Source organism: Dendrobates tinctorius, unplaced genomic scaffold (genome assembly GCF_039654945.1).
Source record: "Dendrobates tinctorius isolate UK_male_01 unplaced genomic scaffold, ASM3965494v1 ptg000082l, whole genome shotgun sequence".
NCBI lineage: Eukaryota > Metazoa > Chordata > Amphibia > Anura > Dendrobatidae > Dendrobates > Dendrobates tinctorius.
Genome location: NW_027361750.1, coordinates 23800241 through 23813038, shown reverse-complemented (window position 1 = coordinate 23813038; position 12798 = coordinate 23800241). Strand labels below are relative to the sequence as shown.

The 12798-nt window shown below is 43.9% G+C and overlaps 1 protein-coding gene across 1 annotated transcript in view; it reads left to right on the top strand.

Moving 5' to 3' along the window:
- The window catches only part of TGS1 (trimethylguanosine synthase 1), a 125906-nt gene that overhangs the window by 75655 nt on the left and 37453 nt on the right, over nucleotides 1–12798 (top strand). Inside the window, 1 exon segment of the mRNA XM_073583983.1 lies at nucleotides 11839–11982. Coding sequence (XP_073440084.1) covers nucleotides 11839–11982 — 144 coding nt within the window.

Here is a 12798-nt window from a genome sequence, read left to right as displayed (position 1 = left end):
AGTGATGTTGATCGTGCCATATTGGCCGAGGAGAAGCTGGTTTCCCCTTCTAGGAGCCATGGCAGTAGAAAATCCAGTCGAACTACCCCTGTGGAAGGACATCATCCACCAGGGCCCGATCCGCCACCCAGACGCAGCAAGACTCCACCTGTCGGCTTGGATCCTGAGAGGGACATACTGAAGGCAAAGGGACTGTCGGATCAGGTCATATCCACCTTACAGGCCAGTAGAAAACCGGTGACATCCGTAATCTATCGAAAAATATGGAAAAGATTCTGTCTGGAGGGTGGCAGGTCCGATCTTCTGGCAGGCGCCCCTGACCTCCCTAACATACTAAGCTTTTTACAGGCAGGTTTTAATAAAGGCCTTAAGCCCAGCACTCTAAAGGTTCAGGTTTCAGCCTTGAGCACCTTCTTCCATTACCAGTTAGCTTCACATCCCTGGGTAATAAGATTTATAAGAGCCACATAGCGCCTGCGCCCCACGATTAGGCAGCTCACCCCACCTTGGGACCTAGGCCTGGTACTTCGGTTTCTCTGTACAGACCCCTACGCTCTCGATGAGAAAATAACCATCTCTGCTCTCACTCGTAAAACGGCCTTCCTAGTAGCCATTACCACGGCCAAAAGAATAGGGGAGATCCAGGCCCTGTCCACTAAGGACCCATATCTCCAGATAAGAGAGGACCGTATAATCTTAAGACTAGACCCGGCATTTACTCCAAAGGTAGCCTCTCCAAAAAATCTAAGTCAGGAGGTAGTGTTACCATCCTTCTGTGATAATCCCCGTAATAAGAAGGAGCAGCGTCTTCACTCGCTGGATGTGAGGCACGCAGTTATAGACTACCTAGAGGCCACCAATAGCTGGCGCATCGACCCGAACCTGTTCATCCTCTTTGGGGGTAGAAATAAGGGGAAGAGGGCCACTAAGGCGTCCATCGCGCACTGGATTACCTCAGTAATCTCGGACGCCTACCAAGCTGAAGGCGCCAACCCGCCAAATTCCATAAAAGCCCACTCTACGAGGGCAGTATCGGCCTCATGGGCCGAACGGGGGGGGCGTCAGTTGATCAAATCTGTAGAGCAGCAACCTGGGCCAGTCTTAATACATTCTGCAAGCACTACAAGCTTGATGTGTTGGCTGGTCAACAGACCGCATTTGGGAGAAAGGTTCTCCAGGCGGTAATCCCACCCAGAGGAGGTGCTTTGGTACTCTCCATGGTGCTGTCAGGTGGACGTCCTGGAAAATAGGTATTAGACCTACCGGTAAGGATGTTTCCAGGAGTCCATCCTGACAGCACGGGTAGTTCCCTCCCTGTTATGTTATACTATGTTGTATTATGTTATGTCATATGCTGTAATATGATTGTTTCATTAAACTGTTACTAGCATCATCCACCTTGTGGTACTTGTTAAATCACTGAGGGAAAGGGGGTGGGACATGACCTTTTAACCTCTTGTGTGTTTTCCTGTCCCTGTAAGGAGGAGGAGGACGTCCTCCATGGTGCTGTCAGGATGGACTCCTGGAAACATCCTTACCGGTAGGTCTAATACCTATTTTTGAGCACGCCGAACACACTCGGTTAGCACACGAGTATGTTGGATAACACCGTATCCCAGTATGTTCTCTCATCACTAGACCTGGGCTGTTTTCTAGTGGCTCATACACGCTGCCAATGCTAAAGATGGGGATTGCGGGGGGCGTGGATATGCCTTGAAGAGGAGAGGACGCTAGCAAGGAGAGCTCCTCACTATCCTGCTAAATCCTGGTCCATGGACCCCTTTCTGGCAACTCACTTTCAGCTGGCCGTACCCCTTTGGACATCGGGACCCTCTTGGGACTTCTGTGGCAGGTCTGGAGACGGCTTCTGGGAGCGAGCGGCGAGGGAGATAGAGACGGGCGGCTGGTTCCCCACGAGGCGGCGGCCATCTTGGGCACGCGACTCAGCTGCTGAGAGCTGCAACGCCGGCCTCCATTGCTGCACTGCCGCCGGGCAGTGAAAAAAAACGGCTAATAACCTGAGGGAGTGCGCGGTGAGTGCCCTGAAAAAGTGGGCCCCGCGTGTTAACCCCCTCTCCCACTATCCGCTCACTGTGCCGGCTGGCGCTATTACTAAGGGAGGCTCTGTGCACCCTCCCTCACTGCACCTGCCTCTGTGGGGCCCCCCCTCTCTCCCCGGGCCATAAAGATCTGAATTGTCCCTGGCTGCCGTCCTTATAAACTATCAAGCATCCCTTTGTACCCTGATCTGCAATTAACTATTGCCAGCCCTGCTGTGATTCCCATCTGTATTGGGTAATACCTGGACCACACGCCTCTGTTGTTTCATCAGACTGCACTGCAGACAATCATGAGCCGACTAAAAGGGTCGGGAGCGGCGGTGGAGAAATTGAAGGAGTTTGCTCGACCGGACCCCGCTGAAAGTGCGCGGCATAATAAGAGCACGTCATCTCAAGTTCAGCGCAAAAATCCTCATTCTGGGGGTGAAGAAGAGACGGAACAGGAGGAATTGACCCTTAAACAAGCATCTGAACAGTTGATGCAGGTTATTTCATTGACCAGGACCTCCCTGACGGAGAAAATTGAGGATGTTTACACGGAGGTGGGGAGACTCCGTCAGGATATGCAGGCCATAAGGGGACGCATCACGGAGCTGGAGACAAGAGTGTCCAAGGTGGAAGATACCATTACACCTATGGAGGCTACGTTAACGAAGGTGGCGGGCTCCATGAATGCTTGGAAGCAGAAGGCAGATGATTTAGAAAACAGAATGCGTCGGAACAATATCCGTATTGTTGGACTACCTGAGCGTTCGGAAGGTCCGTATCCTGAGCAGTTTTTGGAGGATTTGCTTAAGACCTTCCTGGGAGATGAATTCTCCTCAACGTTCGCTGTTGAAAGAGCTCACAGGGTCCCTACAAGACCGCTGCCTCCGGGGGCCTCGCCTCGACCATTCCTGGCACGCCTGCTCAATTGTAAGGACAGAGATACCATTCTGCGTCTTGCACGCCTGAAAAGTCATATTAAATTCAACAATGCTGTAGTTTCCATCGTTCCGGATTTCTCCATGGAACTGCAGAAGCAGCAGGCGCAGTTCATCAAGAAGCGACTCAGAGACAGGAACATTGTGTATTCGATGATATATCCGGCCCGGCTCCGGGTTGTTCATGAAGGTTCCTCCGTATTTTTTACAGATCCGGCGGAGGCGACTGAGTTGCTGCGATCCCATAGGGGTCCCCCACGAAAGAATCCTAATGTGGCGGCTGTTACTTCAGATCCTCTTAATTAACGGTCTAATTGGAGCTCTCTCGGCGAGTTCCCAGTTACCAACTATACCGGACGCTGTACTCAGTGATGGTATGCCCCTGTTTCTCTTTTAATTGGGGCGTAAGACTGTGCGCCTATGTTACTAGGTTTCTGTTTTACTTTCTCTTTTTCAAAAAAAGTTTTAATTTTTTTTTATAGTTGTTTAGATGGAGGCCGCAGCCGACGCCAAATTCTGTTATCTGTGTGGGATCTCTGCACTTGGTTCGGGCACCATTATGCATCATATCCAGATGGAAGGGAATGGGTTCTGAGCTGATTTGTGTGACCTGGAATGTAAGAGGCATAAAAACCCCCCGAAAGAAAATTAAGGTGTTCTCACAAATTAGACATTACCGTCCTCACATTGTGGCCCTGGTAGAGACACACCTGACCAGAGATATAGTTCGGTGGGTACAGAAACCGGTGGTGCAATGGTTTATACATGCTTTTCACACTAGCTACTCAAGGGGAGTTTCACTGTTAATTTATAAGGATGTTCGGTGGGAGGCCCAGAGGGACCCCGAGGGGCGATTTGTGTTTGTGCATGCGCTGATTAACTCTCAGAAATATGTCATTCTTTGTATCTATAATCACCCTCCGGCCAATATATCAAATATTCAGAAGGCATTGAGCTTTGCTTTAAATTACCCAGACGCACATGTCATCTGTATGGGAGATTTTAATCTGGTCATGAATAGCCATCTTGATAAATTGAGACTGGGCGATGGAATACAGGATGGGGTCCCCCCCCCCCGGTACATCCCAACTGTCACAATTTATGGCGGGTAGTGGGTGGCTGGATCTATGGAGAATGCGCCATCCAGAGACCAAGGAGTATACTTGCCATTCCTCCACTAAACGCTCTCTGTCTCGCATAGATTACATTTTTGGGTCCAGCAGTCTGGCGGCGTGGGTGGATGATATTAACCATGGAAGCAGGGGGATCTCGGACCATAGTCCAGTAATTCTCAAGCATAAATATGGGCCATTGACTAAAAGGATAACATGGAAGCTGAACCCTTTTTTGCTGACGTTGATAACATCCCGTGATAGAACAATAGATCAGTTGCGTTGCTTCATCTCGTCCCACCCTGAACCCAGAAATATTGATGTATTTTGGGATGCTCTTAAAGCCTATTTGCGGGGTTGTCTATCCTCCACGATTTCTCATATTAAACGGGTGACGTCGGAGGAGGATGGCGAGATGGAGCGTCGTCTGAAAGACTCGGAGGCAGCCTATATATCGGATCAAACTAACAGTAATAAGGTAGAGTGGCTGACCGCTCAAAGGTTATATGCTCAATACACTGACACCAAGCCGAAACGTAAATTATTTTTTGCCCGGCAGTCTTATTTTGAAATGGGGAATCGGGCAAGCAAATTTCTGGCTTACGGTACTTGGTATGACAGCATAACACAACTAATACAATTCTACAGATCTGTGATTCGGGTGGTACTTTGGTTTCCTCAACTAAGGAGATACTAGGGTGCTTTTCTGATTATTATGGTTCATTGTATAATTCTAAGACTGATATGGATGGCCCGGAGTGTCTAAATTATCTGTCAGATATAGAGTTTCCTACGCTAAGTCCTTCCCAACAGGCCTTTATGGATGCTGAGTTTACTTTAGAGGAGGTAGAGGATGCCATAAAAGACATGGCCTCCGGGAAGGCCCCTGGGCTGGATGGATTTCCTGTGGAATTGTATAGGAGATACCAGGATATACTGGCGCCCCTTTTGTTGACGGTGTTCCGTGAGATTTGGGAAGGGGGATGCATGCCGGAGTCCTTTTATGAGGCCAATATAATAGTTCTAAAAAAGGAAGGGAAGGACCCTTTAGATTGTGGATCTTACAGGCCTATATCACTAGTAAATGTGGACTATAAAATTCTTACAAAAATTCTGGCCAAAAGAGTGAACTCGGTTATATTAGCTCTTGTACACTCTGATCAGACGGGTTTTATGCCGGGTAAGAGTACCTCCATAAATATCAGACGTGTCCAGTCAGTGGTCCAATATAGTTCTCTGGTATCAGATAATGAATGGGCATTGGCGTCGCTGGATGCGGCCAAGGCCTTTGACTCGCTTGAATGGCCTTTTCTCCATGCATGTTTGCAGAGATATGGATTTGGTGATAGATTCCAAAAATGGGTCAATGTTTTATACATGAAGCCCAGGGCCCGGGTCATTGTCAATAACTCCATATCTGAATCATTTTCATTGTATTGGGGAACTCGTCAAGGGTGTCCCCTTTCCCCGGCTCTTTTTGCTCTTGCTATTGAGGCGCTGGCAATTCGTATACGATCTTCCCCTAATATTGCTGGTATAGAAATAGCGGGTCGCACAGATACCATAGGCCTATATGCTGACGATATGGTGATATTTATGGACAAAGCGGAGGAGACCCTGACGAGTGATCACTACCATAAATAAATTCAGTAAATATTCTGGCCTATATATAAACTGGGAGAAATCTGCTTTGATGCCTCTTTCCCATGATCCAATGCCACGACTTGAGACTCTGTCCTTACTGCCCATTGTAACCAATTTTAATATCTGGGTGTCCATATCTCTCAGGGTAGCCAATTTGATCTGCAACTCAATATACAACCATTGCTGAAAATGGTCAAGGGTATTAATTTAATAAAAATGATATTGCTCCCCAAGCTTAGCTACTTTCTTCAACATAGTGCGGTGGTGGTGCCCAGATCCTTTTTTGCTAATCTGAACTCCCAAACCACATCCTTTATTTGGGGGGGAAATCCAGGCCTAAACTTAAACTAACCACTCTACAGAGGCCCGGGGGGTGGGGCAGCATTACCCGATTTCTTCTTATATTATCTAGCTGGACAGGCCAAGGCCATAACTTCATGGATGCCTGGAGGTCATCTCCCGAATTCTGAGAGTCATCTGCTTCATGCTGCACAGATTAGTTGCCCACTGGGTTTTTTAGAAATGAAGAAAATAAATGTCTTGAAACTGCTACCTTTACTTCGTCTGGCACGATCGGTATGGAGACAGATTAAGGGGGCGGTCAATTTAGGGATATTATGGCTGAAATGCCCCTATGGAATAATGACTACCTCCCCGGTGCTACGTGAACATCCATCCGCCGAGTTCTGGGTTCAGTATAGTGTCTCTACGATAGGTGATCTGTATGATCATGGAACATTGGTATCCTTTGAGCAATTACAAGTTAATCGCAGTGTCCCGAGATCCCAGTTTTTCCGTTATTTACAGCTAAGATCAGCCTTTCAATCGCACATGAGATGTATGGGTATAGATAATGCCATCTCGTCTTTATCTCTGATAGGGATTCTCAAATCACAGGGCCCTCAGGGTCTCGTCTCCTCTCTATATACATATCTGTTGTCAGTGGGGACAGAATGTGCCTTAGAGTCCATTAAGAAGAAATATGAGAGGCTCATCCCAGATACACAGGGTGAAGAATGGGAAGAAATCATGGAGTCACCAATTTGGGTGTCTCCGTCTGCCAACAACAGGATGATACAATTGTATATTATTAATCAATCATATTTGACTCCAATACGACTCTTTAAGATGGGCCGATACCCGTCATCGGAATGTTTGAGATGTCATTCAATGGACGCAGACTTTATTCATATGATCTGGTGCTGTCCGGTTGTTGCGCAATACTGGAGGGGGGTGACATCATTATTAACATCCCTGGTACCAACCCCTGTTCCCCTTGAACCACTGATCTGTCTGGTTGGAGTGTGGGATGAGGAGACATGGGGTCATTATGTTGGGATTTTTCTACGGGAGACACTGTTCATGGCACGGAAGATAGTGGCGTTGCGGTGGATGGGGAACTCACCTCCTTCTCTTGGATCCTGGATCACTCTAGTAAACTCGATTATTCCATATGAACGTACACTGTATCAGAATAGAGGATGCCCGGGTAAATTCACAAAGATTTGGGAAAGGTGGAACTCCTCTCACCTCACCTTACAGAGCAGAGATGTCGCACAGTAAACTACTCACTGTATAGAAGTAGGCTGCGGAATAGTTTATGTTTTGGTAGATGTAGGTAGGGTTTAGAAGCTAGGCAGGTTTTATTACTGATATAATAACACAACACCACTGTGATTTAATTGATATTATGTTTGTTTTATTTACACACAATTGATACACATATCATGTTTCATGTATTCATGTTATTTGGGCATATATATGCTTTGTATCAAACTTAACATCTTGTACTAAATGTGTGTGTAAACTGCTTATGGCTTAATAAACGAATTAAAAAAAAAAAAAAAGATGGGGATTGCAGTGTGTGAGCCATGTCCTGACCCCACAATCTCTTCAGGAGCACTAATACATGGCTCACGCTTGTAGCCCTATTACAGCCATGTTCAGGTAACATGGCAGATTCTCTTTTCCTAAAGCTGGGTGATAACACATTGTGGAAGCTGTAATAACATAAAAATTGTCACTACCCAACAATTGGATTATAATCCCTGACATAAAGCTTATAGGATCATCATGAGGGGGATAAAGTAAGCTCAAATTCTGTAAAAGGGGATACCTCAGTGTAGGCACACAGGGGTACTCTATACAGCTCTGGCAAAAATTAAGAGACCGTTTTCAAATGTTCAGTTTGTCTGATTTTTCTCTTTATAGATATATTTAAGTTTTGTATTTTTTTTTCTGACAAAGAAAAATGGTCAAAATTTAAAAAAACAACCCAGTGCTTTCAGACCTCCAATTAAATTCCAGAGGTTTTCAATGGGGTTCAGGTCTGGAGATTGGGCTGCCCATGACAGGGTTTTGTTGTGGTGATCTCTTTTGCCAGAGCTGTATATCATGTTATTCTAATCTAGACAGATACCTTGCCCAAACCTGTCCATGTATCGTCCAGCACTGGCAGGTCGCCTTTTGTTTTTTTCCCCTTTCATTAAAGGGGTTTTCCGATTTTACATTTCTCCTATCCGTAGGCTAACAAATACGGTATATAAAATAACAAAATTACTTAGTATATGCCTCTTCGCCACTGCCCTAGTGACAGGCTGCTGTGTTGACGTCCTGACTACACCGCTGCAGCCTAATACTTGGTTCAGTGGCTTGGAGCCTCTAAGTTAGCAGAGCCACTGAACCCAGTGATTGTCTGCAGCGGTGTACTCGTGACATCGCCACTGCAGCCTTAATATAATCACTGAAGCAGCGGAACAGACGGCGAGTACCAGCTCAGTTCATGTGCATTACCCCTCTCCTAGCCGATGGATGATATAAATTTGGAACCAGAAAACCACTTCAATACATAATAATGGTGTGAATGTTTTGTGATCAGAGTAGATTCTGTGAAATGATCCACTGAAGACTAAAGTGCAGGGAATTGCGTACCCGTTTTATGCAGGGCTGTGGAATCTTGGAGTCGGAGCTCATTTTGGTGGAGTCGGAGTCGGTATAAAATGGTCCGACTCCGACTCCTAAAATATATAATAAATTGGGTACAGTAGTTCAATGCAGAATGTGCTGAATATTTTTTCATAGGAATTTGGGAAAGTTATGAAATGGCCTATAAATGGCTGTTCTAGTCCTGATCTAAGGCTACATTCACACACAGCATTTTTGCTGCGTTTTTTGAGGATACGTTTTTCAGCTGCAAAAGCAGATCAGCTTTTTAAAAAACCGCATCACCTGAAAGGTTTTTGAGCTCATAGATAATGTTTTCAATAGCAAAAGCAGATTAGAAATCTGCTCTATCTATATATCCATTTATCCATATCTGTCTATCCATATCATATCTGTACCAAAAAGAATGAAAGCCGGGTAGCACATAGACTAGCACTCCTTTTTTTTTTTTAGCACCAGTCAGGTACACCTCATAGCTGCCCAAAAGGATGCCCAGGACAGGCATTGCTTGTCTTCAGTAACACATCAACATCAATTGATAGTTGGAATAAATAGACTGCATTCACCACATCTTAAGGTGCAGGCTTTATTTTCAAGTGTAGGGGTGTGCAGTATAAGGTTCTGCAGTAGCTGAGGTGTGCAGTATGAGATTCTGCGGAACAGTATGAGGTTCTGCCCCCCCCCAGTTTTGATTCTGGCTAAAACCGTTTCTTATAGATATGGCGAACCCTCAGGTAACCCTAAATGAAGCTCAATGGACACAGGTGGCTGAATTGAAGGAATTGCTTAATCACCTATTTACCGTGACTAAAAAATTACAAGCTGAGGATTTAACTTCTGGCATTTTCATAAGGGAGTGGAAGAACTTGCTATTTTGCCTGTCCCAAAGAGGAGATTTAATCGCAGATGGCATTTCTGCTTCAATGAAACGGAGAGAGACACAGCTATTGGAAAATAAAAATTTTCTGGCAGCTGTTTATGTGGACCCAAGTCATCGTATATTGCTTGTTGATCAACAGCTTACTAAAGGAAAAGAAGCTCTGACTGAGGTAGCAGTTAGGATGAGTGGCCTACAGGAGGACTGCCAGGCGCAAGAGGACTTGGGTCCTGACAGTGCTACTGCTGCCATATCTTCATCCTCATCAAATGAGGAGTTTGACTTTGACAAGTATTTGGATGATATGGAGCAGGCAAAGCGTTGCTGCAAGGAAAAATATTTCACTCCATCTCAATAGCAAGCAGATTGACCATATTTCAGCAAAATGTTTCACTTGCTCTCAAAGAAAAAGAAAAATTCAACCGTTCATCAAAACTGTGCATGAGGCAATTCCTTTATACCCGGAAATTGGTAGAGATGTTGCCCATGTGGTTACGGCTTTGCCTCCAACCCAAGTTAGTGTAGAGAGGTTGTTTTCTGGCCTTAAAATTATTAGGTCAGATTTTAGGTCATCTATGAAGGAGGATCTAATGGAGGCAATTCTATTTCTTAGAACAAATTCATAGACTGCACAAATGTTATTTAGTATGTTTTTGTTAAACTGTTTTTTGCCACTTACATAGTTTATTACATAGTGTTATTTATTTATTTATATATATATATATATATATATATATATATATATGTATATGTATGTATGTATAATACCGTGTGTGTGTGTGTATATGTATGTATATATATATGTGTGTATATATATATATATATATATATATATATATATATATATATATATATATATATATATATATATATATATATATATAATATAGACAACGACAAAGCAAAGTCCAGCAATAACGTGAGCAGTCCAGGATGCTGTTAAAAAATTTTTTCTTTTTATTCATAAATCCATTAAAATGCAATGGTCCAAGCAGTTCAAAACAGCAATAACGCAGGATTCTGATTCTGGACCGTGAAGAAGGCGGGTTCTACCGCTGAAACGCGTAGTCCTATCTGCACGACTTTCCTGCGTTATTGCTGTTTTGAACTGCTTGGACCATTGCATTTTAATGGATTTATGAATAAAAAGAAAAAAAATTTTAACAGCATCCTGGATTGCTCACGTTATTGCTGGACTTTGCTTTGTTGTTGTTCACATTTGTATGGATGGACTCCTACATCCAGATCCGAGCACAACGGAGTTAACCAGGTCAGCTGAGGTTCCAGGTGGTTCACAGGAGTGAGCTGGTCTACATTGTTGGATATATATATACACACACAATATATATGTGTAATCGATATTACATAGTATATTACATATTTACAATTTATTATAGTTTTTTGTTTTCTAAAGTTGTATTCCAATAAATATATATTATGTTCTATCTAAATGTCTTGATTATTGTATCATAAAAATGATTAAATGATTAAATGTCTGATGTTCACATTGTACTACAATAAATTTTTCACTTAAATATAAGCAATATATGTTGGAGTCGGAGTCGGTGGAAGGGAAATTGAGGAGTCGTAGTCGCAGGTTTGGCTTACCGACTCCACAGCCCTGGTTTTATGTGCGTCTTTCAGCATGGCCGGATTCAGACGGACATACTTTGCAGTCTCTATATGGACTGCAATTCAAAGACTGACCATGGGTTTCCTGACTCGAACTCGCAGCTTCTTATATATTGATTTTGGAGAAATTTAAACTTTTAATGATACAGTCACTAAGTCCATAGCTGTACAGAACAGACACTTTTGTCATAGGTGGTGTAATTTGTGGCAAATCTACTCCTTTTAACTCCATAGTTTTTCAGACGTTGCACCTTAATGACACATTTTCTGCATATGATGCATCCGCACTTTTTTTTTTTTTACACCTGGTAGCACACGGCCCAATGATGGGTAAGAGCTTGAGACCAGGGTGCCACATGTTTAATGTAGAATTTGGGGAAAATTACCATTTTTTTAACCGTGATCTTTATTCTCAACATTTTAAAGTTTTGGGTTTGTACTATAAATTGTGTAATAAATGGTGTGAAGCATTGACAGACTTGCCTTAAGCATTCACAACAATGAAATATGGCCATTTGTGCAGAAATTTTGTATCAAGAGCAGTAAATCTCCCCTTTAGCTCAGTCTTCAGGCCCCATGTGCAGTGACAGGATAAACCATCTGGCCAAGTTTTCCACATAATGAATGCTGTGTTTTGTATTTTGCAGAAGGTTGGTTTTCGGTTACCCCAGAAAAGATTGCAGAGCACATAGCACACCGTGTCAGGCAGTGCATGAGTTGTGCGGTCGTCGTAGATGCTTTCTGTGGTGTTGGTGGCAATGCCATTCAGTTTGCCTTAGCAGGAATGCACGGTAAGCTTTAGTCTCCATAGAAGCCACAGGAAGGGTGATGAGAAGGTCCCCAGAGAGAAGCCCATGGCAGTCACCTCTACACTCATTCTCCACCCCACCAGACTGGCCTTTGGTCCTGGAGATGGGTATGGGTCCCACCACTGGGATCCTTACCTATTAGACATTTATAGCATATTCTTTTTTTAATGGATCCATTGTCTTATTATACCCTCAAAAAACAAAGGGAATGAAGGCTGACTGACTGAAGCCATGTGATGGTATTGCTCATCCAAAAAAATCACTGTACAGTCAATGCTGATGTTATTAGAAATGTTTGTTTTCATTTTTTTGCATCAAAAGAAAAAACAAAACAAAAAAGAATAATGAAACATTGTAGAATGACTAGTACCAGAATAAAAAGAAGAGCTGAGAGCCGCACTCCAAACTTCAAAGAGGAACGTGATTTATTGAATGCATGTCTCTGGCACTTAGGTGAATAAATCACTTTTTTTTCTGAAGTTTGGAGTGCTGCTCTCATTTTAGGCCCTTATCTATCAGCCGAAGTTGAAGAATGCTGTAAAGAACGTCTCTCGCCCTAAAGGACACAAGGTGTGCGTGTACTACACAGTGTCTATGAATTTCAATGGGAGCTATGTAATGCTTCATTTCTCCTGCGGTGGCGCTGCAGGAATATAAAACCCTACATGGTTCCCCATAGATTACAGCTGATGATTGAGGGTCATAGATACTTTAGGAGTAATGGTAAGGGCCAGTACTCGCTTAGAGCACAGACTACGTGCTATGCAGGTCAGTGGTCTCAACTTGTAGGATGATCTT